The 27769-nt window shown below is 43.0% G+C and overlaps 1 protein-coding gene across 4 annotated transcripts in view; it reads left to right on the forward strand.

The window, feature by feature from the left end:
• SLC23A2 (solute carrier family 23 member 2) overlaps nucleotides 1-27769 on the forward strand; it is a 145100-nt gene that overhangs the window by 55040 nt on the left and 62291 nt on the right. For all 4 annotated transcript variants that reach the window (XM_044748853.2, XM_044748854.2, XM_070485612.1 and 1 more), the window contains one exon: nucleotides 15292-15390. In XM_044748853.2, coding sequence (XP_044604788.1) covers nucleotides 15292-15390 — 99 coding nt within the window. The remainder of the gene's footprint in view (nucleotides 1-15291; nucleotides 15391-27769) is intronic.

The raw sequence follows: 27769 nt of genomic DNA on the forward strand, positions 1-27769 counted from the left end.
AGAGAGGGCTGAAAACAGAGTTAATAATTGCTCGTGCCTGTGTGAGGAAGCCTCCGTAGAAATCCCAGACGTACGGGGTTCAGAGAGCTTCTGGGTTAGTGATCACATCCATTCGGGGAGGGTGACGCACCCCAACTCCACAGAGACAGAAGCTCCTGAGCTCAGGACCCTCCCACACCTTGGCCTGTGTCTCTCTTCATCTGTATCCTTTTTCATATTTAATAAACTGGTAAATGTTAAGTGTTTCCCTGAGTTCTGTGAGCTGTTCTAGCAAATTAAGCAAACCTGAGGGGGGGTTGTGGAAATCTCCAATTTGTAGTCAAATTGGGCACAAGTTGTGTTCAATCTGAGGACCTGCCACTTTCTATTGACATCTGAAGGGGGTGGGAGCATCTTGTGGGACTGAGCCCTTAACCTGTGGGATCTGACACCATCTATGGGTAGGTAGTGTCAGAATTGAGTTAAATTGTAGGACACTCAGCTGGGGTGCCAGGGAATTGCTTGGTGTGGGGAAAACTGCCCAGGCATTTGGTGACCACACATGTCGGAAGAGAAGTGTTCTGTGAGTGGTGGAGACCCACAGGGAAGAAAGACGCAGGAGTGACTGCACTGAGTTCTTCTAATATGAGGGCAGATATGGCAAGTCAGCAAACAGACCCTGAGTGTTCAGGTTTGAATTCAGCGTGGGGTGCTGTGAGGGTGCCCGAGAGGGACCCTCGCCCAGCCGTGTCATGGGCATGGGCCTGGCTGGTCAGATGAAGATGCCCAGGGGAGATGACCTCCAAGTCCTGAAACATGTCTCGTGTCTCAGGTCAGGAGAGGGAGATGGAGGGCCCTCCAGCCGGGGGAGCAGCATGGCCATGTCCTGCTCTGGGCTCAAGTTTAGTACAGATGACACAGCAGAGTCGGGCTGGGCATGGGGGTGCTGATAAACAGTTGTAGCAGAATCAGTTGCACTCGAGTTTTGGGTAGAGAATTCCTGCCGTGGGTGCCGGGAGGAGAGCGTCTGGAGATGGGAAGGCGAGTGAAGGCGTTAGGCCAGTCCAGCTGAGCACTGATGGTGGCCCCATCTGAGAGAGGGGCAAGGAGAGTTCTTTCCTTCAGCAGGTGTTTATTGGGTGCCTGCTTCACGTGAGGCTCTGGGAGCACAGCTGTGAAACCAGACCAGGTTCTTGCTCTTGTGGAGCTGACCTCCTGCTGGTGGTGAGGGGAGATAGACAGTAAACGCGTCATGTGGCTGCTGGTGACAAGTTCTGGGAAGAAAAGAAACTGAGGAAGGGGGATAGTGTGGAACAGATGTGAGGTAAGATAGGGGTCATTCAGGACCTGCAGGCCATTAATTTATCCCTTAAAAAAATATATAGGTTTTTCCACACAGGTTTCCATAGGTTTAGGGCTCTGGGGAACAGCAGTGAATTAAATAGACAAAAATCCCTGATCTCATGGAATTTCCATTCTGGTGGGGGAGACACCTGAAAAATAAGTACACCTGAAAAATAAGTCAAATGTGTAGATGTTAGATACTGATAAATACTAAGAAAAAAATAAAACAGAGACTAAGGATAGAAGTTATTAGGGGTGAGGGAAGCCCGTCATGCAGTGTGTTGACAGCACGTGCAAAGGCACTGAGGCAGGAGGTACCTGTTATGTCTGAGAACCCTGTGGAGGTGATGGGGCTGGACAGGGGGTAGGATGGGATCAACAAAGATTATGTAGGCCAATGATGTAGATTGTGGCCCTGGTAAGGATTTAGCTTTTCCTGAGTTGGATAAAAAGCTATTGAGGGCTTTGAGCAGAGGTATGACTGCTCTGCCTGGTTTTAAAAAGGTCCCTCTGGCTGCTGAGTGGGAAGCAGACTGAAGGGGGAGCTGGAGAGTAGTCAGGAGTTGCCTGTCACAGAGCACGGGAGCTGACGGGGGCTCCAGCCAGGTGCTAGGGTGTGGAAGTGGTGAGAAGCGGTTGGGCTTCTGGAGGAGAGCTGACCGCGGTACTGACGGACTGGATGAGGGTGGGAGCAAGGGAGGAAGGAGGCAAGGGTGGTTCAAGGTTTTCCCCTGAGCATCTGGAAGATAAATTGGCCAAGTACTGAGATGGAGGAAGACTTGGGTGAGCAAGCTGGGGGCTGAGAGAGTCAGGAGTTTGGCGCTGGCCGTGGAGACACTGGGTGGAAAGCGGGACTTGAGCTGGTGCTGTGCAGGGAGGCAGTGTGGCGGGAGGTCCTCACTGGGGGTTAGCCGTGAGGAGATGGTATTTAAAGCCAGGGAATTGGATGGCATCGCCTGGGGGTAGATGTCGCTAAGGGAGAAAGGGGGTCTGAGGGCCCAGTGCGAGGAACCACAGTGTTTGGAGGCGTGGAGGCTGAGGAGGGCCAGCAAGGGGACAGGTAAGGAGTGGTTGCTGAGGTCGGCGGGGAACCAGGCCAGCCCTGCCCGGGCAGCCGGTGAGGAAGGCACTGCGAGGGCGAGCTGGCTGAGTAATGGGATGGACTGTTGGGTTTAGCCAAGGCTGGGCCCTTGCCAGCTGAGTGCCAGAGAGGACAGCGGAGCTGAGGGTTTGTGCAGGAGTGCTTGTAGTGCTACACCATGGACCCTAGTGGCGTAAGGAGGGAGTTGAGACAGGGCTGGGTCAAAGGTTTGGCAGGTCTGCTGGGGTCAGGAAACTGTGGGAATTGGGGTCCTTGGGGCAGCTAGGAGGAAAGACAGGTGGATGAGGAACAGGCAGCTTGGAGAGGTGGTAAAAGGGCAGATGTGACCAGATGTGGTGTTGCATTGGATGTGGGCAGTAAGGTACAACAGGAAGTCGAGCAGGGGTTGGGATTGGGCTCCCGGGCGGCACCATAGAAATAAGAAATAAGAAACTCGCAAGCATAGGGGGCATTTTTGTTTGTTTTTAGGTTGTGTGGGGAAGTAATGAATTGACAGAAGGTAGAATTAAAGATTTTGCTCTTTTGTGATGCTTTGTGTTCGTTTAGTCAGGAAGGTACTGATGCCCTTGCATCTGAGACGTCTTTTCCCTCTTCCTGTCTTCTCCCAGCCCAGGAGCGGGTTTCCTGCTCTGCTGCTGAGAATGACCAGCTGAAATCAGATCTCAACACTGTTCCACCGGCATCTTCTAGCACGGAAAACAGTTTTCTAGCTAAGTGGTTAGGAAGAGGGTTGTGAAGAGGTCACGGGTGGCGTGTAACGTTTAGGTTTTCCGGTGCTCCTGGTTTGTGCTGTGCTTCCTGCATGTTAGTTGCTACAGTTCCCCTTTACGCTCACAGGGGCCCGGGTTGGGATGATAGATTATATCTTAATTACAGCCAAACTTAAGCATATGAAATAGCTGGACACATTTTTAGCTCTTGAGGAGAAACTTTCAAAGTCTTTTTGAAAAAAAGCTCTTCTCTGATTATAAAAGTAATAATTTCCTAATGATGCTCATATTAGGAAATTGGGAAAGTACAGTAAATTATTTAAAAGATAAAGAATATTTTTGAATTTCATGGTTGTGGAATTGGTCAGAAAACACAGTGAGGTCTCCTCTCTCCCACCTTCTGTAGTTACTTGACTACAAATAACTTTCCTTTCCTGTGAATTTACACTTAGGCCAGATGGGACCAACATGCCAGAGAAACAGAAGGCTTTCCCTGTTTGCTCTTAGCGTTTTAGGGATTTTATCAGCATCAGTAAAGCCATTATCCCTGTCTTTCAAATTTTAGGTAAAGGAAGGAAAGTTTAAACGTTAAGTAGTTAAAAGAAGGAGGTGAGTGATTGTGAGAAAGTCTGTAAAGAAAAGAAAGGAGATAATGACCCGTAAGTCAGCAAAAGAGGCCTGGTGCAGGCCTAGGGATGGATATAAAGAGGAGGAAGAGGTTTCAGAGGAGCCAGGGCAGAAGGGGGGTGGCCAAGAGCTTTAAAAAGAAGGGCTGAGCTCCTCCTGGGAGAGCCCACGACCCCGGGGTGGTGGGGTGGTGGCCAGATGGGGGCGCTGGCGGACAAGAGGCAAGCAGCTCAGAGCTGTGCCCGCCTGTGCAAGCTGTGCCCGCCTGTGCAAGTGTGCGGCCAGGGAGACAGATGCCCCTTTCTTTCCTTGTCTGTTTCCTGTTCTGTCCCCCTTCTTCTTCTCCTCTTTTCTTTCCTCCTTCTTTCCCTTCCTTCTTTTCTTGTAAGAGAAGTGACCTTGACAAACATGGGGAGGGAGGCACTTCTGATTGCTCTAGGCCTCCGACTCTGATGGCAGAATCGAATATGCACATTTTCAGCAGTGAAAAGAAGGCACGAGGGGCCGACCCAATGGCCTGGTGGTTAAATTCAGTGTGCTCAGCTTTGGTAGCCCACGTGTGGACCTACAGCACTCAGTGGTGGCCATGCTGTGGTGGTGACCCACATACAAAATAGAGGAATATTGGCACAGATGTTGGCTCAGGACGAATCTTCCTCAGCAAAACAAAAACAAAAACAAACAAAAGCCATGAGGTTTTTTAGTGCAAGTAGGCCTGTTTTAAAAACTAAACAAGGAAGCCTGGAACACATCCTTGTCTTTAGGACTTTAATACCAGTTGCCGTGGAGTTTCTTCTTGTACATTCCTAAATCGAGGGCTTGGGATTGTTGGATCTTAAAACTGAAAGTCTCAGTTGGATGGTAATAATAGTTGTTTTGGAAAGTGTTCTCTTTCTGTAAGAATAATTAGATCTTGGGATCCACAGTGTGTGATTCTGAGAAGAGTGTGAGGATAAAGAGAGTGCTTCCTGGAGCCTGCCCAGAGAACTGGTTAATTCCCCTTTCTGTAAGATCAGAGTTTGATTCTACTGCATAACGGCCATGATTTGGGGGAGAAGATGCTCTTGAGAGGTCAAAATTGAATAGCCAAGATGAGCAGCCTTTTCTGTTTAAAATGGATACATTGGAAAAAAATTTTCTTACAAAGGGAACATGCCAGTGTATACTTTGAAATAAAAACGTTGAGAAGATGGTGTTCAAATGAAGATTTTTATGGTTGTTAAGGGATTCTTTTCCTTACTCCTTTCTAGAGTTTTCAATGTTCTTAAAAATTAATTTTTCTGCTCTGGTTTTGAGGTCTCAGTTTCTTGTATGGCAGCTTACTTTTAATTTGAATAGAGTCTTTCTAGTTTAAAATGAAATGAGAGGTGTTAGTAACACAAAATGCCCTTCTGATAGTTGGGACACGAACAATTTGGTGTGAACAATCGTAAAATGCCAGAGTTGCTGCGGTCCCATCCTGAACAGGTTTACCAAGTTGAGCAGAGTTTTGGCCGATTATCTCTTACTTTGTGTGAGGCCAGATTCATAGAACCTCGGTCCTGGAAAGGGCCTTATAGACACTGTGTGCACTCTGCCCTTATGAAGTACTTGCTTTGTGCTCTAAGCTGCACCGAGTTTAACAGGAATGCAACAGAAGTAGTTGCCCAAGCTTCCTGCCCTCCCTGTCCTGTATGGCCCACCATCACACCATCCTCTGCCACTGCATTCTTTGGGTCCTCTTTGTTTCTTGCCTGAATCTTCTTGACAGCCTCCATATGGTCTCCCCACCCCCCAGCCTTCTTCCTTTCCAGCCCCTCCTTGTCGTTCCCACCTGTGTTTTTTTTTTTTTTAACAGGCAACATCTTTTTTTTTTTTAAAGATTTTATTTTTTTAAAATTTTTGTTTTTTTTCCTTTTTCTCCCCAAAGCCCCCCGGTACATAGTTGTATATTCTTCGTTGTGGGTCCTTCTAATTGTGGCATGTGGGACGCGGCCTCACTGTGGTTTGATGAGCAGTGCCATGTCCGCACCCAGGATTCGAACCAATGAAACACTGGGCCACCTGCAGCGGAGCCCGTGAACTTAACCACTCAGCCCACGGGACCAGCCCTCCACCTGTGTCTTTTGCATTTCCCAGGCTACTTAAGATTTCTTTTTCTTCTAGGTGTTTACACCTGCTGAACCCCCACCTCTAAGTTCTCCATTCCCTCCTAACCTGTCTTCATCTAAGCTAGGTAGGCAGGCTCCTGAGCTTGCATGGTTTTGGGTAAGGTATTTCAGATTGATTTCTTTGCCATAACCTAAGCCCGTCATTCTGCTGGAGAAAAAAAGCTAATTCCCTGTGAGGATCTGATAAAGTACTTGAGGAGGAAGATCGTCTATGGGAGGTTGCATGGCAGTAATTGTCGTTTCTCCACTTCCTTTTAAGTTTTACATATTTTAAAGCATCCATATTTCTCCCCAGGCTCCATGGTACAAATATGTTGTCAGAGTGAAATGGAAGTAGTAAGAAAACTGATGTTTTTTTTTTACTATATCTTTCTTGTAGTTTGCATATATTTCTGTTCAATCATTGCTTTATTATTTGTACAACTTTCTTCATTTACAAAAGAAATATAGTCACTGTTGAAAATTTAGAAGATACAGAGCAGTGTAACGAAGAAAAAACCCAAATCATTTAGAATCACATCAGCCAGAAAAACAACATGCTAATATTTTGATGTATTTCTTTCCAGAGATTTGAAACAAATATTTGGGTGTTCTTTTATAAAATTCTGGTGCACACACACACAAAATCTGCTTTAACTTCATATTATATCCTGGGATATCAGTGCCACTGAAAACATGACCTGTTTGTTTTTTGTGTGTAATTATGTCATTGTGACATAATAGCAAATCATAGATCTAACTGTTCTGCTTTCGTTGGGACCTTGGGTTGTTTCTGATTCTTTGCCGTAATAAATGGTAGCCTAGTGTATGTAACCTTATTGCAGTAGTTTATGCTCTCAGCAGCTGTGTGAGAGAGACACTGCCCCCCCACCCTGTGCTAGATACCAGATTTAAAAAGCAACAAATCGATAAGTGAAAGACTGGTATCTGATTGCTTTAGTTATGCATTTTAATGAGGAGGAACTCTTTTTTCCCCCCCAAGTTCCTTGCCATTTATTATCTTTCCTCTGTGAGTGTCTTTCTTTCCTCCCCCACCTCCTTTGTCTCTGTTGAGCTGTACTGATGATCAGGAATAACACAGAACTACAGTCATGTGCCGTTTAACGACAGGAATTCATTCTGAGAAATGTGTTGTTGGGCAATTTTGTTGTTGTGCGAACATCATACCGTGTACTTACACAAAACCTAGATGGTATAGCCTACTGCACACCCAGGTCATATGGCACTAATGTTATGGGACCGCTGTCATATATGTGGTCTGTCATTGACTGAAACGCCGAGTTATGCTGCACATGACTGTATTGAACTTAGAATTGGAGAGAAAATCCCTGGATCAGACAGCAGTTTGAGGGAGAACCTGTAGCACTGCCAGCCAGAGCCGTACCTGTCATGACTGTAGCCCCAGGGCACAGGGATAGCTCCTCTGCTTCCGTTTCTGGAGAGCAGCTTCATGTGTGGAAAGATGGGGCTTTTGTTTACCCCTTGATACCTGTGAGAGCCTGTGCAAGCCTGTGCACTTACTCATCCTTGAAGCCGCTGCCTCCTTGTCAGTATCAGGGATGTTTGAGAAGTAAATGAGATCGTGCAGAGCAACATCAGATCATATGCACAGGAGGCAATTAATAAATGTTTCCTCCTCCCCTCCTCCATCTCCGCTATGCCCCTTAAACCAACGTACAGTGATGCAGACGGGCAGGCATGGGATCTGAAAGGGGCCTAATGCCATCTCTGTTGTACAATGCAGCTAGCTTTGGGATACAGCCCTGTCTGACCCCTCGGACGGCTTCTTCGAGGGCCTACAGAAGTCTGTGGGCCACGGTGGCTGGGGGACCATCTGCAGAGTTATTACCTATGCATTTTTTAAAGCCTCAGCCAGAATCCTGGAGGGAAGAGCTTGGGGTCCAGAGTAAGGGTCTGCATTGCAACTGTGACTCAGACCCCGAGGGAATTACTAAGCTCTCTGGGCATCGGGTTCCTCATCTGTAAAATGGGAATGAAAATAGCATCTGTGTCAGGGGGTTGTTATAGGGATCAATGAGAAAATATATGTAAACTTATTAACATGGTACCTGGCTCATATGAAACGTGCAATAAATAAGAGAATAAGGAGAAACTAGTGGTTAGTGTAGCTAAAATGTAAAAATGCTTTGACAAAGCTTTTTCACTAAAACATTGGAAGTCACACTGAGATGGAGGAGAATCTTATTTTGCCCCATCCCATCTCCTTGAAGGATCATCCTTGTGGCCATATTCATAGAAACCAGGAAAGGAAGGGGTCCAGATGGAAGGGGTCCCACTCTCACACTGGCAAAGGTGGTGAAGGTCAGGAAAGGTTCCATATAATCAATACATGGTTTTAAAGCAAAAAGTATACGTTGCTTGTCACTACGTGTGTCAACCAAACAGGCTGGTGCTTCTGCAGACGGTGCTGTAACCTGCTTCATCGTGTTTAACAAGACGTCCTCCACCTCTTCCCCAGAAAGTTTGGTTGCATTTGCCTCATCCTCCTTAGCAGCAGCCTGGTATTTCACTTAGGGCATGTACCATAATTTTGTTAATTGGTCCGTAAAGGGAATTCTAGTTTTAAATGTTTCTTTTTTAAACATTAAGTGTCATGTATTTGTATGCTTCACAATGTAAGAATACAAAGGGTATAGAGTTAATATGCTGTTGCTCAGTCTTGCATACATCAATTCTCCCTACACACTACCTTTCAGAAGTAGTTTGTGAATATATAAGCAAGTGCATTCTCTGTATTTACACACACAGGTGTGTGTATCTAAATATCTGTGTCTATAGCTCTGCTCTTGCCCTTTTTTTTGCTTACTCATATGTCATGGATGATGTTCTTTACATTCGTATGTCAGAACATAGCGCCCTCATTGATTTTATAACTGCAGAGCATTCTATGGTATGGATGGACCATAATTTATATAACTGTTTCCTGTTGATAGACATCTAGGTTGTTTCTAATATTTTGCTGTTACAACTTGCACTGCAGTGAATAACCTTGAGCATAAGCCATTTCACTCAGATGTAAGAGAAGGATAAATTTCCAAGAGTGGGACTGTCGGGGCAGAGGGTGTGTGCCTTGGTAATTTGAGGGGTACCACTAAGTGAGCTCTCCTGAGGCCACTTCATCCCCATCAGCAGTGTGTGAGCACCTGTTGTGTGCTTGCCAATGGGACGTGGGTCAGACTGCACTATGGCTGATTTAATAGATGGGAAAAGGTTTCTGTTAAGAGTTTTAATTTGCATCTCATGAGTGAAGTTGAGCATCTTCTCAAATGTTCAGGAGCCATTTATATTTTCTTATTTTCCTGTTTGAATGTTGACCTTTTTCTTGTTGGTTTATAGCCCTTACAGATTCTTCACATATCAGAGAATGTAGCTTGCTATCTATAAGGTGTTACTACCTGGGAAGAATGGAAGATGCCGGCCCCCTTTCAGCTGGAGTGCTGTAACCCACTGGGTGCCCTTGGGATGTGTTCTGGAATGAGTTGGAGGATGGGAGTCCACAGGGACATCCCTAGTTGAGCTCTTGCAAACATCACCTTGAAGGGAAGATGTTTGGTGAAGTGCCCAGCCTGGTGTCCGGCATGAATCTGTGCCCAGTGTTAGCTGTCACCGTCACCGTGGTCATGGGATGTGCATGAGAGCAGGAGCACAAACAGCATTTTTAGTGTGGGCCAGTGATGGGCACATCATCCCACCAGCGCTTTGGGGTAGGGGCTGGTGTTGGAGAGGGATAAGGCACCTTCTGGCTCCTCTTGAAGGACGAGTTGTGCTGGGGAACAGGTGGGACACACCTGGAAGTGCGGAGGGTGCTCTGGCAGGTGCGGTCCCAGGAACCCTCTAGAGAAGGCTGAAGAAGTTAAGAGGCTGCCCCAGGAAGACCTGGGCTGGGCAGGAGGCCATGCTTCGGCTGCAGTATTAGTTGCTCTGGATGGTTTTGCTTGCATGTGGCCACCAAGTGTCACAGGGGGCTGCTGTGTTTGAAGAGGGGATGAAAACGAGATTAGGGACTTTGCTGCCTTGGCCAACTTCAGGGTCACTCGTGCTATGTGAGATCTACCAGCTACATCTTTTGGGGTGTCATAACCTAAGATTGACACGCTCTGGAGTTTTAGCATATGCTGTATTATACTCGTTTTATTTTTCATGGCAGTTAATTTTGAAATTTCAAATAATATTGAAGTAGGTGGGAGATTTTTATGTTCTTTAAAAAGGGACTTGGATTAAAGACTGGGAGGCACTAATCTTGATATCTTTATTCTTTATTCAAAACATTTTAATTGTAGAGTAGAGAAACGGATATCAGAAGAAATAATCGTGTGTGTGTGTCTAGGGAGGGTAAGAATAGTATGTGTTACTTATTAAAAGAATAGAAAGCAGTTAATTTGGGGAATTTTATTACTATTCTGAAAATGATTGTTTTAGTATAAAATGGTTCACTTAGCTACCAGACACGTGACAGTGGTGGGTGAATTATACTGGATCTCGAATAGATGAGAATTGAGTTCAGAGCCCTCTGGTCAGAGGCACAGTGTTTCCCAGGTACCTGTACCCTTCACCCTACGTGTGTCTGCAGCCACCGACTCCCTGTGACTTCTGTTTGACTAACACAGCTGTCACAGCTGTGACACAACACAGTTGTGACTAACACAACACGGTTGTCCTTCAGCCGTCAGCTTCAACTGGCGTTGCTGTGATAGTGACGCTCAGCATGACGCTCCTTGGCTCTTGCTCCTGTCACTCCTGCTTCCTACACATTCGACCATCTTGGGATTACTGTTTAGAAATGAATTCTTTAGCATTATTGTCTTAGCTTCGTAGAAATAAAACGCTCAAGCAAGAAAGACATTGTATTTATTGAGCAACAGAGGACCCCCCGCCCGCCCCCCCACCCCATAAAGGCAGTGCAGCCCTGCATGTTGGAGACAGGCAGAATCAACTGGACAAATGGAGAGACCTGCTTTCACAGCTGAGTGATCGTTCAATATTAGTTTAGGGGAAAAAATTTAAAGCCACAAGTTTGGTTTCAAAGAGTCTTGAGGGGAGAAAAGACATCTTGTTCCCAAAAGGTTTTTAAATAATCTGATATTTTTTATAAAAACTTGATCAATTTCCTGAGATGAAAGATGCCAAGATTCCCCTCTGTTATCTGCATTGCTATTAATAACTCAAAAGAAAATCCATTTTTATTAAGTTTAGAAAGCTTTCTAAGACATGTTTTATTTCCCAGTTGAAATAATATTTAGAGCTTCAAAAATCTGGAGCTTTGATAGTATCAGCAACCTTTTTTTTATTCTTTTCTGTTAAAAAAAACCTCAGTGCCTTTCCTGAAGAACTGATTTTAATATTTGATTCTTAAAATTAAACTTCACATTTTTGGAAGAAATGGACCATTAGAATAGCTTATTTAATAAGCCAAAGGGGACTTCTTAGTAAAGCAACCTGGTGTTTGAGTAATGTTCTGTCACTCCTGCACGTTCACATGGTAGAGACGGCAGGTCAGAGCAGCCCCGGGCCTTCCCCCACCTCCTGTGGCCTCGTCTCCCTCTGATGCCGAGTCCCTCTCCCTTCAGTAAAAACCTGTTTCATGTCCCACTTGCTCCAGAGCTTCCCAGTTTCCAGCCTTACTCCCATTCCCAGCTGGGACTCTGGCAGAGTGCGGAGCAGGGGTCTGGGGGGGAAGGGGCGCCTTTTCCCCAATTTGGGGATGAGGGTGGCATGGGAGAGGCAGCAGGTCAGCTCTGGAACATGAGGCTGACAGGATAAAAGGTGTGCTCCGAGGTCCCCGGGGATGGCTTGACCTGTGGAAATACATTAAAAATCGTAGGTCAGTAATATCTACTGTTAAATAAACTTCCCACACTGGCCTGGGAGAGTAGGCTTCCTTTATGGGATGATTTTTATGGATCATACATGTTTTGAATTGGCTTACAAACCTCTCATACCAGTTTGTCCCTCCATCCCTCCCTGTACCAGTCTCTTTGGGACTGGCACCTCCATCCACCCAGCCACCCAGGTGAGTGAACTGGACAGCGGCCTGGACTCCTTACCCGCTGGTGTCCAGGGCCGGGGTGTCGCCCATCGTACTGCAGTGGCATCTCCCCCTGTGCCCACCCCACAGAGTTGTGGTGCTGTGGCTCCTATCTGGGCAGTCCCCAGGGGCCTAAGGCCACATCCTTGCTCTCTCCTGAAGACTGCCTTCCCCAGAGCACTGTTAATATCTTGGTCTAGGCCACTGTCCCTTCTTGTGTGACAGTAGCCTCAAAAAGGGTCTGCCTGCCTCTGTTCCTGTCGTCATCCCGTTTACTTGGCCCCACCTTTCCACCGTCCTGCTCCAGGCAGAGTGGTCACCCAGAACATACATCTGCTCATGGCAGGCTTCAGGGCTCTCTGCTGCGTCCTGTGTTCAGTCAGAATTCCTTAACTTGACATCCACTCCAGGTGGAGCTCCTGGGAGGTGGCAGGGCAGCATTTTCATTGCCTGGGCACAACAGGTGCTCAAACATGGTTTGTTGAGTGAATATGTGAGCCTTTTCCTAGGCTGGGGAGCATCTGCATTTTTTAGTAGTTATTTATTTAATTACGTGTGTGTGTATGTGAGTGAATGGAGCAAGTCAGGGGAGAAATAGGAGTTGCTAACTCCTACCACAGTCTCCTCTTTGGTGCCACAGATGCAGATAAAAAGGAAATTATTGAGGTGAAATTCACACAACAAAATTAACAGTGTAAGAGTGAACAATTTAGTGACATTTAGCACATTCACAGTGTTGTGCAACCATCACCTCTGTCTAGTTCCAAAGCCTTTTCATCACCCCAGAAGGATGATGAAGCAGTTGCTCCCTGCAGCAGCTGGTAATGAGTGCAGGTGAAGGCTAGTTTTAGCTAGAATAGGCCATTAAATCAGACCTGGGTTTCTCTGATGATTTAGTAACTAGGTTGTTGTTCTAAGAGAGTTCATCCTGAGTGTGTGTACTTCTTGGCTGCTCAGTGGGTTGAGTGCTGCTGTGATAGGACTTGGAGCCTGGTTCTAATAGTAAGTTAGTTTCGTGTTCTGAACTTGAACTTGGCTGGGATCATGTATCCTGCTGGCAGCTAGTTTTACAGGCAAACGTCAGGAACGCAGTTGCCTTTTATAGGAAGCTGTAGCATGACTTAGAGTTTTCAAAGCAACTCCTTATTTGAAATGTTAAAAGAAAATTTTGCCCTGTAAGAATTATGTGCTAGTTAATTGAGCTCTTTAGCCTACTTGAAAACTAGCCTCAGACTTGGGTTATAATCTGTATGACCTTGAATGAGGAATTTTTCTCTGGCCTGATTTCCTCAACTACAAAAATACGTGGATTGAAATCTCTCTGGGCTGCCTCAATCCAAGCTGTGCTGCTTGGATCTTTAGCCTTTTTAATTTCTTCCCTGTTGTAAAAAGACATTGTTCTCATTTTAGAAAATTGCCAAAGTATATGAAGGGGAAAAGAGGGTAAAAATGGCCTCACAGATTAAAGATAGCCACTGTTACTATTTTGGTGTATATATTTTTTATCATCAGTTTAAAAAAGCAATATGCAGATAACATGAATGCATATTGATTGTGAAAGATCTGAATGCTAAGGAAGGGTTGGGAGTGAAGAAGGAAAGGCGCACATCTTTCCTGCTTGCCCCTTGGGCAACCTTCCTATTGGTCTGTGACTTTTCTGGATCCTTTACCAAGCATTCAGACAGGTAGGGAGGTTATTACAATTTTATTTTATTTGTTTAACATAATTGGCGTAGTTCAAGGCTTAATGTTTTGTGACACTTTTTTTAATAGTATTTCTTGGAGTTCTTTCCTTGTCAGTACATCAGTTTTATTCTTTTGAATGGCTGAATATTATTTTTGAAATGCATACACCATAATTTAATAATGTCTGTCTTTTTGATGAACATTTAGGTTGTTTCCAAGTATTCAGCATTTTAAATAATGTTGCAGTCACCAACCTTGAACGTACATACCACTTGCCTGGATATTTCTAGGGGATAAGTTTCTATGAGGATAATTGCTGGCTCTGAGGAGATGCCTGTTTGAAATCCCAGCGCTAAATTACCCCCCACGAAGCCCATTCCACCAAGAACATAATCTCTAATAACTTGGAGCTTTCCCCCACACCCTGGTCAGCACCAGATTCATCTTCTAAAATTTTCTCCTAATTTATGTAAAAAATGAAATATTATTTTAATTGTCGTTTCTATAGTTTTAAGTGAGGCTGAACAGCTTTTCATGTGTTTTCTTGGATATTTTAACTTTTTTTCTGTGAACTGTATACCCCTGTCCTCGCCCGTTTCCTTTGGGTTGTTTGTGTTATGGATTTGTAGGTCTTTTCCGTGAATCACTGATCTGGACCCTTGGTCCGTTGTGTGTTACACTGTTTTCTCTTATTCTGTCACTAGTCTTTTGTGTCTTTTTAGTGTATTTTACATACCAGAATTTAAACTTTTTGTATACTTTGTCTTTTTATCTTCTGCATTTAAAAAATGTACTTGTGCTGTTATTCATATGTTTATACAATTATTTTCAGTATTGTCTTTTCATGATAGATTCCTAGAAATGGAACCGTTTGGCTAAAGACTAAGAATATTTTAAGGTTCTTGCGACAAGCAGCCAGGACCTAAGATGGCATGTTGGGCCCCCCCCCAGAGCAGGCATGAAACAGGTTGTGACCTGCCAGGTGCCCAGATGTTGTCTTCGAATCATCTCAGGATGAGTTCTAGTCCTTACCTTGAGGACCCAGAAAGTCAATTTTGTTGGCATAGACAGCGCCCAGCCCTGCCCAATGCCACAAGCAAATGCAACACCAGCGGCCTCGTTGTCTTAATCACAGTGAGACGTATACGTAAGTTAGGTGAATGGCAGGGTGCGAGTTGCTCTGACCAGCACGTTTCCTCCTCCCGGGGATGCTGTGTGAGAAGTCATCACGAGGGGGTTACTTGGGAAGGGATCTTAGCCAGGGCAGCTCAGGATGCCTCTCCCCGGCTCGGAAACAGCAGCTTTGGCCCCTCAGCCCAGCCTCCGTTGCCCCTGGAGGACACTGGGGCCCCCAGTCCTTCTGGTTTCTTTGGCTGGTCCATTTCTGGTCTCCCTCAGCTGTTCATGCAGCCTCACTCTGTGGGATACATGGTGCGTTTTTCGATCATAGACACACACGTGGCCACTGTTGCAGCACACACTTGACAGGAGTTTCATTTCAGAAAACTCAAAGCTTGGCTAATTTGGTAGGTGAAAAATACAGTTTTTGTCTTTTATGAGAATTGCAAAAGACTTTTGGGGACAGTGTTTCCATATCGCAGAGTGGTGTACGGTGAAACAGCTTCTAAATGGAGTCTTTCTCTTCAGGTGGTGATAAACGGAGGTGCCACGTCCAGCGGTGAACAGGACAATGAAGACACCGAGCTCATGGCAATCTACACGACAGAAAATGGCATTGCAGAAAAGGTACCCCCTCCTCAGCCCCACCCACTCACCTGCCACCGCCTCAGATCCTGTACAGGGACACGGATGTCCTTCATCTGGGGGTTTTGTCTTCTCCCCTGCTGAGTGGGTGTGTGTCTGGGTGGGTGTGTACGCCTTGTAATGGAAGTAGAAGAAGTGATGAGGAATTGAGGTTATTTTTTTTTGTTTTACAGGCAGTTAAGGGGAGACCCGTATAAATGTCCTTATCTAGATATTTTAAAACGCCTCAGCTGGGTGCCAGAGGGAAGTGGTTAAGAGTTTGAGGTCTGAAATTGGGTCTGGGTGCTACTGTGACTCAGATCCTAAGGGAATTACTTAAGCTCTCTGGGCATCAGTTGCCTCCTCTCTAAATGGGTATAAAAATATCAACATCTGTCTTAAAGTTGTGACGATTAAATGAAATAATATATGTAGAGTTATTAGCATGTGTACATACTGTGTGTGTGGTAGATAAGAGAGTGAGAGATCCAGCAGGTAGTTTGTGTAGACCATGAAAGTGCCTTGGACAAAGCTCTTTGACCAAAGCAGTGGACATCACACACGGAAGTGGGGAGAATCTTTTTGGCCTCATGCCATCTCCTCGACAGGCCAGTCTGTGTGACCATATTCGTCGAGGCTGGGAGAGAGCTGCTCACAGAGGGTCCAGGCGCCTTCATTTCTTCCTCTTTGTACCTGCCACTGTGCCTAACACATATGAAAAGTTTGATGACATGGCATTTCCAGATTGCATTGCAGCCCTGAGTCTTCCCAAATTCGTTTGAGTTTTATTTGATAGACTTTTAAAACAGATTTTATTTTTATTGTGAAAATTTACTAATTTAGTCAACTATATAATGAGGCCTTGTATTCTAGCACCACTCTCCTGTACTGTAGACAGTGTGCACTGTATGTTCTGTGACAGACTACTAGGAAGTTGATACATACAAACAGAGCACCCAGCTGGTGTATTAGAGCAGTAATTTTAATTTTACAGTGCAGTCACTAAAATGATAAAGAGCAAAGAAATTATATTGAAAGTTTGAAATAATCAAATTTTTGTGTCTGTGGTTTCTTTCTTTTTCTCTTTCTCTCTTTTTTCTTTCTTTTCTTTTTCTTTTTTTAATTTTAATTTTTGTTGTTATAGCAGTAACATTGGATTATAACATTATGTAACTTTCAGATGTACATCATGATATATTTCGAATTCTGTGTAGATTACGTCATGTTTACCACCCAAAGACTAATGATAATCTGTCGCCACACACATATTGCCTAATCTCTGCTTTAGCCCTCCCCCTCCCCCCTTTCCCCTCTGGTAACCACCAGTCCAATCTCTGTTGCTATGTGTGTGTTTGTCGTTGTTTTTATCTTCTACTTATGAGTGAGATCATACGGTATTTTACTTTCTCCCTCTGACTTATTTCACTTAAGATAATACCCTCAAGGTCCATCTGTGTTGTCACAAATGGCTGGATTTCATCATTTCTTATGACTAAGTAGTATTCCATTGTGTACATATACCACATCTTTATCCATTCACCCCTTGATGGGCACCTAGGTTGCTTCCAAGTCTTGGCTATTGTGAATAATGCTGCAATGAACATGGGGGTACGTGTATCTCTATGCATTTGTGTTTTCAAGTTCTTTGGATAAATACCCAGCAGTGGAATAGCTGGATCATATGGTAGATCTATTCTTAATTTTCTGAGGATGCTCCATACTGTTTTCCATAGTGGCTGCACCAGTTTACACTCCCACTGGCAGTGTAGAAGGTTCCCTTCTCCCCACACCCTCTCCAATACTTGTTGTTTAGTGTCTTGTTAATTATAGCCATTCTGACCTGAGTGAGGTGATATCTCATTGTAGTGTTGATTTGCATTTCCCTGATAGTTAATGATGTTGAACATGTTTTCATGTACCTGTTGGCCATGCATGTCTCTTCTTTGGAGAAATCTCTATTCAGATCTTGTGCCCATTTTTTAATTGGGTTGTTGGTTTTTTTGTTATTGAGATGTATGAGTTCTTTGTATATTTTGGATATTAACTCCTTATCCAATATATGGTTTGCAAATATCTTCTCCCACTTGTTAGGTTGTCGTTTCATTTTGTTCATGGTTTCCTTTGCTGTGCAGAAGCTTTTTAGTTTGATGTAGTCCCATTTGTTTATTTTTTCTTTTGTTTCCCTAGCCTGGTCAGACATGGTACTTGAAAATATGCTTCTAAGACTGATGTCAAAGAGTGTGCTGCCTATGTTTTCTTCCAGAAGTTTCATGGTTTCAGGTCTTACATTCAAGTCTTGAATCCATTTTGAGTTGATTTTTGTTCGCGGTGTAAGATGATGGTCTGCTTTCATCCTTTTGCGTGTGGCCATCCACTTTTCCCAGCACCATTTATTGAAGAGACTCTCCTTTCTCCATTGTATGCTCTTGGCTTCCTCGTTGAAAATTAGCTGGCCATAGATGTGTGGGTTTATTTCTGGGCTCTTGATTCTGTTCCATTGATCTGTGCGTCTGTTTTTGTGCCAGTACCATGCTGTTTTGGTTACTATAGCTTTGTAGTATATTTTGAAATCAAGGAGTGTGATACCTCCAGCTTTGTTCTTTTTCCACAGGATTCCTTTGGCTATTCGGGGTCTTTTGTTGTTTCATATAAATTTTAGGATTCTTTGTTCTATTTCTGTGAAAAATGTTATTGGAGCTTTGATAAGGATTGCATTGAATCTATAGAATGCTTTAGGATGTGTGGACATTTTAACTATGTTAATTCTTCCAATCCAAGAGCATGGAATATCTTTCCATTTCTTTGTGTTGTCTTCAGTTTCTTTCAACAATTGTTTTGTAGTTTTCGGTGTACAGATCTTTCACCTCTTTGGTTAAGTTTATTCCTAGGTATTTTATTCTTTTTGTTGCAATTGTAAATGGGATTGTATTCTTAATTTCTCTTTCTGCTACTTTGTTGTTAGTGTATAGGAATGCTACTGATTTTTGTATGTTGATTTTGTATCCTGCAACTTGACTGTATTGATTTATCATTTCTAAAAGTTTTTTAGTGGATTCTTTAGGGTTTTTTATATATAAAATCATGTCGTCTGCAAATAGTGACAGTTTCACTTCTTCTTGTCCAATTTGGATCCCTTTTATTTCTTTTTCTTGCCTCATTGTTCTAGCTAGGACTTCCAATACTATGTTAAATAAGAGTGGTGACAGTGGGCATCCTTCTCTGGTTCCTATTCTTAGAGAGATATTCAGTTTTTCTCAGCTGAGAATGATAATAGCTGTGGGTTTGTCATATATGGCCTTTATTATATTGAGGTATTTTCCTTCTATACCCATTTTACTTAGAGTTTTTGTCATAAATTGATGCTGTACCTTGTCAAATGCTTTCTCTGCAGCTATTGAGATGATCATGTAATTTTTATTCCTGCATCCCTGGAATAAAACCCACTTGGTCATGGTGTATGATCTTTTTAATGTACTCTTGTATTTGATTTGGTAGTATTTTGTTGAGGATTGTTGCATTGATGGTCATCAGTGATATTGGTCTATAATTTTCTTTTTTTGTGTTGTCCTTGTATGGTTTTGGTATCAGGATAATGTTGGCTTCATAGAATGAGTTAGGAAGATTGCCTTCCTCTTCAATTTTTTGGAATAGTATGAGAAAGATAGGTATTAAGTCTTCTTTGAATGTTTGGTAGAATTCACCAGGGAAGCCATCTGGTCCCGGACTTTTATTTTTTGGGAGGTTTTTGATTACTATTTTGATCTCCTTACTGGTGATTAGTCTATTCAAATTCTCTACTTCTTCTTGATCCAGTTTTTGAAGGCTGTAGGATTCTAAGAATGTATCCATTTCTTCTAGATTATCCAGTTTGTTGGCATATAGCTTTTCGTAGTGTTTTCTTATAATCTTTTGTATTTATGAGGTGTCTGTTGTAATTTCTCCTCTTTCATTTCTGATTTTATTTATTTGAGCCTTCTCTCTTTTTTTCTTGGTGAGTCTAGCTAAGTGTTTGTCAATTTCGCTTATCTTTTCAAAGAACTAGCTCTTGGTTTCATTGATTTTGTCTATTGTTTTTAAGACTCTGTTTTATTTATTTCTGCTGTGATTTTTAGTATTTCCTTTCTTCTGCTGATTTTGGGCTTTGTTCGTTCTTTTTCTAGTTCCTGTAGGTGCACTGTTAGATTGTTTATTTGGGATTTTTCTTCTTTGTTGAGATAGGCCTGAATTGCCATAAACTTTCCTCTTAGAACTGCTTTTTCTGTATCTCATAGATTTTGGCATGTCATATTTTTATTTTCATTTGTCTCAAGGTATTTTTTGATTTCTCCTTTGATTTCTTCATTGACCCAGTCGTTGTTCAGTAGCATTTTGTTTTAATCTCCACATTTTTCTGGCTTTTCTGATTTTCTTCCTGTAGTTTATTTCTAGTTTCATACCTTTGTGGTCAGAAAAGATGCTTGGTATTATTTTGATCTTCTTAAATTTGTTTAGATTTGTGGACTAACATGTGATCAATCCTGGAGAATGTTCTGTGTGCATTTGAAGAGAATGTGTATTCTGTGCTTTTGGGATGGAATGTTCTATATATATGTACTAAGTCCCTCTGATCTAATGTGTCATTTAAGGCCAATGTTTCCTCATTGAGCTTCTGTTTGGATGATCTATCCATTGGTGTAAGTGGAGTGTTCAAATCCCCTACTATTATTATGTTACTGTCTATTTCTCCTTTTACGTCTGTTAATAGTTGCTTTATATATTTGAGTGTTCCTGTGTTGGGTGCATAGATATTTACAAGTGTTATATCCTCTTGTTGGATTGTTCACTTTCTCATTATGTAGTGCCCGTCTTTGTTTCTTGTTACAGTTTTTGTTTTAAAGTCTATTTTGTCTGATATAAGTATTGCTACCCCTACTTTCTTTTCTTTGCCATTTGCATGGAATATCTTTTCCCATCCCTTCACTTTCAGTTTGTGAGTGTCTTTAGTTCTGAAGTGTGCATCTTGTATGCAGCATATATATGGGTCTTGTTTTTTTATCCAATTGGCTGCCCTGTGCCTTTTGATTGGAGCATTTAGTCCATTGACATTTAAAGTAGCTATTGATAAAAATGTATTTACTGCCATTTTTTTAACTTGTTTTTATTCCTGGGTGTTTTAGTAGTTCTTCTCTTGCTCTCTTGCCTTGTTGTTTGATGATTTTCTTTAGTAATATGCTTGATTTCTTTCCTCTCACTTATTTGTTTACTTATAGATTTCTGGTTTGTGATTACCATGAGGTTTCTATGTAATGTTCTACGTATATAACAGTCTGTATTGAGTTGATGTTCTCTTTAGCTTGACCTCTTTCTAAAAGCTCTACTCTTAATCCCCTCCTCCCACGTTTTATGTTTTTGAAATAATATCTAGTCTCGTTTTGTGTGTGTCTATCCATTACCCTCTTATCATTGTAACAGGTAATTTTAGTATTTTTGTCTTCTAACCCTATATATCATCTTCATAGGTGGTTGATTTGCTATCTTTACTGTATTTTTGCCTTTACTAGTGATTTTATTGCCTGGTGTATGTGTTTTTTTTTTTTAAATAATTTTTTTATCCCTATTTGTGGGTCATTGCTTTCCTGCTTAAATAAGTCCCTTCAGCATTTCTTGTAGAACTAGTTTCTTGGTGATAAACTCCTTTAACTTTTGCTTGTCTGGGAAGCTCTTTATCTCTCCTTCCATTCTGAATGATAACTTTGCTGGGCAGAGTATTCTTGGCTGTACATTTTTTCCTTTCAGCACTTTAAATATGTCTTGCGACTGTCTTCTAGCCTGTAGGGTTTTGGGTGAGAAGTTTGCCAATAGGCTTATGCGCCTTCTTTTGTATGTCACTTGTTGCCTTTCTCTTCCTGCTTTTAGGATGCTTTCTTAAATTTTGGACATTTTAATTATAATGTGTCTTGGTGTGGACCTGTTGGTGTTCATCTTCTTTGGTGCTCTCTGTGCTTCCTGTACTTGGATGTCTGTTTCCTTCCTTAGGTTAGGAAAGTTTCCAGCTAGTATTTCTTCAAATAGAGTCCTGCCCCTTTGTCTTTCTCTTCTCTTTCTGTGACACCTATAGTACGAATGTTAGTGCGCTTGATGTTGTCCCAGAGTTCCCTTAGACTGTTCTCATTCTGTCTAATTCTTTTTTCTTTTATCTGTTCAGCTCGGGTGGTTTCCTCTGGTCTTCCCTCCAGCTCGCTGGTCCACTCTTCTATATCATCTACTCTGCTACTGAGTCCCTCTAGTGAGTGTTTCATTTCCAGTATTGTATTCTTCATTTCTGATTGGTTCTTTTTTATATTTTTCAATTCTTTATTGACGTTCTCACTGTGTTCATCCATCCTTCTCCCAAGATCAGTGAACATCCTTATGAGTTTTTGTTTGAACTCTTTGTCGGGTAAATTGCATAGTTCTGTTTCATTTAGTTCTTTTTCTGGGGTTTTGTCCTGTTCCCTTGCTTGGAATGTATTCCTTTGCCTCTTCATTATGCTTCTTTCTCTGTGCTTTTATCTGTGTATTAGGTGAGTCAGCTATGTCTCCTGAGCTTGGAGAAGTGGCCTTATGTAAGAGATGCCTTTTGAGGCTCAGCAGTGTGCTTCCCTCTCGTCACCAGTCCAAATTATCCAGGAGTGACCCCTGTTTGGGCTACTTGTGTCCTTCTGCTGTGGTAGGGTTGCTCTTACTGCAGGTACCCAGGGAATCTATTCCCTCCCTGGCCAGCTGTCTGTAAATTGGGTTTGGGGAGCCCCAGCACCGTTGGCTGCAAGATCTACTAGCACGCTCCTCTTGCAGTTTTCCTGTTAATTGAGTGTGTACCTAGTGTAGCTGGTTGCTAGGCTCAGGGGCTTACAGTTGCTGTAGGCCTCAGGCCTCTAAGGCTGTTGTCAGCTCTCTTAGGATTGCAGCTGAGTGGGGCTGGCCCTAGGCACTGGAGCACCCAATTGTTTCAGGCTTTGGAAGGTGGAGTCAGTCCTCTTTGTGGCTGATTGTGAAGCACAGGTCTTCTGTTGCTGATAAGCCCTACCCCACCCCCCCACCCCAGGTCCACACAGACTGTCAACACAGCCCTGGTCCATGCGCACTTTCCGACCCCCTGGAGTATACCCAGTTGCCCCACTGTAAAGACCCCAACCTCTCCACCAATGCCTCCACCCTCCAGAGTTCTCCTGGTCCTCACACAGGCCCTGCCCCACAGAGGTAGACACACTCACCTACCTGTGGAGGATCAAGGCACCCAGTCTATGCAGGCTGACAAGTAGCCTGAGGGCTTGCTGTTGGGTGGGGCTAGTCTCTAGGGTGGCCTTCCTCCCCTGGCTGAACTAGATTAAATCTGTGCTGTAGTGGGTGTGGCAGACTCCTGGGCTGTCAGGCCAGGGGAAGAACCTCAATGGCATCTGCCAGCGTCTGTGTCAGCACGCCTGTACTAGGTCACAGCAATGGCCGCCACCAAAGTCTCAGTCTCTGGAGAGATCTCACCTCTCACTGAGATGCACCCAGAGCCAACCAGGTGAGTCTGTTTTCACCAAAAGACTGTGCAGCTGTCTTTTTGGTGATTGTAGGTTGCTCTCTGGGATGGTTGAATTTGTGCATGGGCCCTTTAAGAGCCAGGCTTTTTCGGCTTTCCTCCGATACCTTTTCTGGGGGTAACCCCCATTGCAGTTAATAGCCAGTGAAGCCATAGTAGGACAGTCATCTCAGTTGTGCTGAGTCTGAAGGATGCTTATAGCAATAATGTGCCCCCGCTTAGGTCCCCACTCCTCTGGGGAGGGCTGCGTACATTGGGGTGGGTCCTGCCCAACCAGCTGTGAAGGTCCTTGGCTCACGAAGTGGCTTTTTCTCTCCAGAAGGAATTTCTGCCTCTTCTGCCTCAGTCAGGACTGTCGTTTGTTGTGAGGGTTCTTTTTATCCAGTTTTCAGTTTTCTCTCTAGGGTAATTTTTCCAGGAGTAGTTGTAACCTGGTTGTGTTTGTGGGAGGAGGTGACTTCAGAGTCTGCCTGCCACCATCTTTTTTTTTTTTTTTAAAGATTTTATTTTTTCCTTTTTCTCCCCAAAGCCCCCCAGTACATAGTTGTATATTTCTCGTTGTGGGTTCTTCTAGTTGTGGTATGTGGGACGCTGCCTCAGCGTGTTCTGATGAGCAGTGCTATGTCCGCGCCCAGGATTCGAACCAACGAAACACTGGGACGCCTGCAGCGGAGCGCGCGAACTTAACCACTCGGCCACGGGGCCAGCCCCTGCCTGCCACCATCTTGACGAGATCTCCATTTTCTTTCTTTTCCAGTTTGGGAGGTGGACATTTCATTTTTGACTATCTTGACCAATAATTTGGTCAAGCTATTATAAGTTTTGTAGAGCCTAATTAGATTCATGCTGAGATATTGAAATTCCTGTAGTCTTGGATTCCATGCTGCTCCTCGGAGCACAGAGAGCAGAGCAGCCGTGATTGGCACGTAGACTGATGCCTGGGGTCTGTGGCTGAGACTCACCCCACAGGGCAGGATCTGGGCGGGGGGCACCATCTGGCTGGCTTGAGTCTCAGCATCCAGGTGGCACATGTGGTAATCAAAGTGCTTCTGAATTCACAGACTTGTTGGGCTGCATCCAATCCTGAGGTACTGGATCCTTAATCACACAGTCACCAGGATTTCCAGGCTGTTGGCTGTCATGATTTTGGACTTCCTCCTCCGTTATCCAGGAATTGATGGCTGTCTTTTGAAATGAATAGTAAGGAGCATTAACACTTTAGGGCGTTTTCATGTCTACAACTATACCTTTTACTGATGATAGTGATCTGTTGGCAGGAAAAATGTCTAGCACGTTTATGCTAGACATTTACCTGTTTGGGTGAAAATCTTTTTCATCATATAAACTTTAATACATTTGTATTTCCTTGAATATGTCGACGAAAATAATCCATAACCAATCTATAAATGAAAATTTGGGTGAGTTTATTCTGAGCTTAAATCTGAGGATTATAACCCGGGAGAGTATTTCCACAAAGGAACAGAGCACTCCAAAGAAGTGGGGGTATACAGGGTGGTTATATACCCTCAAAGAGTATGTTTCACATATGATTGAAATGTCCCTTTTACAATAGTCACGAGGCTGCTCTGTCAGCACAGCGATTGATGGAAACGGCTGATAGGTCTGCTGTCTTAGTGAACGCTGTGGGGTGGCAGGTGTGTTGCCTCGGGCTGGGCGGTCACAGATGAGCATGAGCGCTGCAATCCGTTCCCAGCCTAAAGAAAGATGCTTAATCTTTAAGGAGATGCCAACGTTGGGAGGGGGAGAGAAGTTGCACCTTTATCTCAAGGGCCTTTGCTCTTGCCATAGGGAATCTCTAAAGCAGATATTCAAGGGCCTCAGTCAGGCCCTTTTGGAAAGACAAGGTCAGGCTGAATTAGGTTTATACCAAATGGCTTCTTCATATACTCCAATATATCCTATTACTTGCCATTTTTATTTGTCAAATACTAGTGAGATAGAGTATCTTCCTGTTTTACTGGCCATTTTTCTTGTCTTATGAAATGATGAGGATAGTGAGAAGAACTGCCATGTATTAAATAATGCTAGTGATCTGGATCCTTGGCTGAATGCTTTAAGCAACCTGTCATATTTAATCCTCACAGCAACCCTGTCAGAAAGATGCTATCACTATCCTGGTTTTGAAGATGGAGAAAATAAAATATTCAAGTTTTCTGCTGTCTTGAATTTGTGCAAAGAAAACTTCACACCAGAGGGTAGCTGCCCTTTGGGATCTTGCTTTTCAGATGGCATTGAAAGGCTCTCTGAACGCCTGACTGGGAAATAAGAAAGCAACATTCAAAGAGACGAGAACTGGGGGCGAGAGACTGTCCTGCATGTTCTCCGTACTGCATGGAGATTATAGGGAGCTAGTCATTGTAATATGTTCACTTGTTTTATGAAAGCTTGACTTTCTGGGTGTCTGTTAAAACTAGTCTCCTGTTGACAGGCATTCTTTTTGGGGGAGCACTGCATTGGGGGAGTGGGAATTTGAGTCTTTTTGCTATCAGTGCTCCAGTGAATAACCTTGTACAAAGGTCCTTTCCCATACACGTAACTATAAGTCTAGAACAAATTCCTAGAGAAAGAATTTCTGGATGGAGGAGGATATGTATTTGTGATTCATACAGATATTATCAAATTGTCCTTCATGGAGTTATACCAGTTTTTTCTCCAACTGGAGGTAGAAGAGAGCCTGTTTCTCTGCAACATTGCAGAGACTATGTTATTAAACCCTAGGATTTTTACCAATATGGTATGTGAAAAATGTCATCAGTATGTAGTTTTTTAGGGGCCGGCCCCGGGGCCGAGTGGTTAAGTTCACGCACTCTGCTTCGGCGGCCCAGGGTTTCGCTGGTTCAGATCCTGGGCGCAGACATGGCACCGCTTGTCAGGCCATGCTGATGTGGCATCCCACATGCCACAACCAGAAGGACCTACAACTAGAATATACAACTATGTACTGGGGGGATTTGGGGAGAAAAAGCAGGAAGGAAAAAAAGAAGATTCGCAACAGTTGTTAGTTCAGGTGCCAATCTTAAAAAAAAAAAGTATTTTTTAAAAATGAGTTTTAAGGTTTTTATTATGAAATAATTTGACTTACAGAAAAATTCCAAAAATAATACGGAGAGTATACATGCCATCCAGATTCCCCAAATGTTAACGTTTTATGATATTTGCTTAATCATTCTCTGTATACATATTATTTCTGAACTGTTTGAAAGTAAGTTACCGACATAATGCTCCTTTATCCCTAAATAGTTTAGTCTTTCCTAAAGACAAAGACATTCTCTTATATAATCTCAGTACAATTCCCCCAATCTGGATATTAACATTGATACAATTATTATTGATACATTAATGATTTAATTTCAGTTTTAAAATAAAAAGTGTTTAATTATTGATTAAGCTTTATTTGAATTTCCTCAATTGTCCTAGCAATGTACATCATAGCAAAATAAATACGTTAGTTAGTTTAGGTCCAGGATCCCAGTCAGCATCCCTTAGTGCACCTTATTGTTATGTGTCTCTTTAGTCTGCTTTAATCTGCAGCATGTCCTCGGTGTTGTTTGATCTCATTACCTGACATTTCTGAACAGCACAAACCAGTTCACTTTGTAGTGTGTCTCAGTTTGGGTTGTCAAGCTATAGTTTTACCTTGTATTTTTCATTAGTGAGGTTGCATCTCTTTTCACATGCTTAAGAGCCATACATATGTCCTTTTCTGTATACTTCATTCCATATCTTTTATGCAGTTTTACTGTTGGTTCTTGGTCTTTTTACTGACTTTTAGGAGATCAGTATGTATTAGGGAGATTCATTCTTCTCAATATGAGTTACAGATGTCACCATTTTTCTGTTGATTTTGCAGATGCTATTTTTCTTTCTTCCTTTTTTTTGAGGAAGATTAGCCCTGAGCTAATGTCCACCACCAATCTTCCTCTTTTTGCTGAGGAAGATTGGCCCTGAGCTACCATCTGTCCCCATCTTCCTCTACTATATACATGGGATGCCTGCCATAGCGTGGCTTGATAAGCAGTGCATAGGTCTGTGCCCGGGATCCAAACCGGCAAACCCCTTAGGTCTGCCTAAGCAGAGCACGCCAACTTAACCGCTGTGCCACCGGGCCAGCCCCGGCTTATGATATTTTTGCCACAGAGAGCCAATGAAAATTATGTAGTTAAAGTAATGTTTTATGAATTCTGGATTTTGAGTCATGGTTAGAAAGGTCTTTTTTTATTCTACAGTTACAAGAGAATTCTCTTCTAGTACTTTCATGTGTTTTTTCTGTTTAATAAATATTTGATCCATTTGGAATTATTCTTGAGATATGGCTCCAACTTTGTTTCCCGGATGGCTACCCAGTACCCCAACTCCATTTATTGAATAATCTTTTCTCCAACTGATATGAAATACTTTTGTCATGTACTAAGTTCCCACATGTCTTTAAGCCTATTTCAGGAGTTTCTATTCTGTTCAAATGTTCTGCCTATTCATGCACTAAGACCATATTCTTAGTGTAGCTAATGGTGTTTTAATATCTGTTAGGGTTAGCTTCTCCATACTGTTCTTTTTTAGAGTTTTTCTAACTTTATTTATGCACTGTGGAATTAACTTGTCTAATCACTTTCCTTTCCCCCTAACAACCCCAAAAATACCTATTGGTATTTTTATTAGGATTGCACAGATTAAGTCATTTAGAGAAAATTGGCATCATATAGATAATACGTGAATTAGAGAAAATTGGCATCATATAGATAATACATGATTTAGAGAAAATTGGCATGTATCTAAGATGCTTAGTCTTTGTATCCGAGATTGTGATGTCTTTCTGTT

This window comes from Equus asinus, chromosome 15 (genome assembly GCF_041296235.1).
Source record: "Equus asinus isolate D_3611 breed Donkey chromosome 15, EquAss-T2T_v2, whole genome shotgun sequence".
NCBI lineage: Eukaryota > Metazoa > Chordata > Mammalia > Perissodactyla > Equidae > Equus > Equus asinus.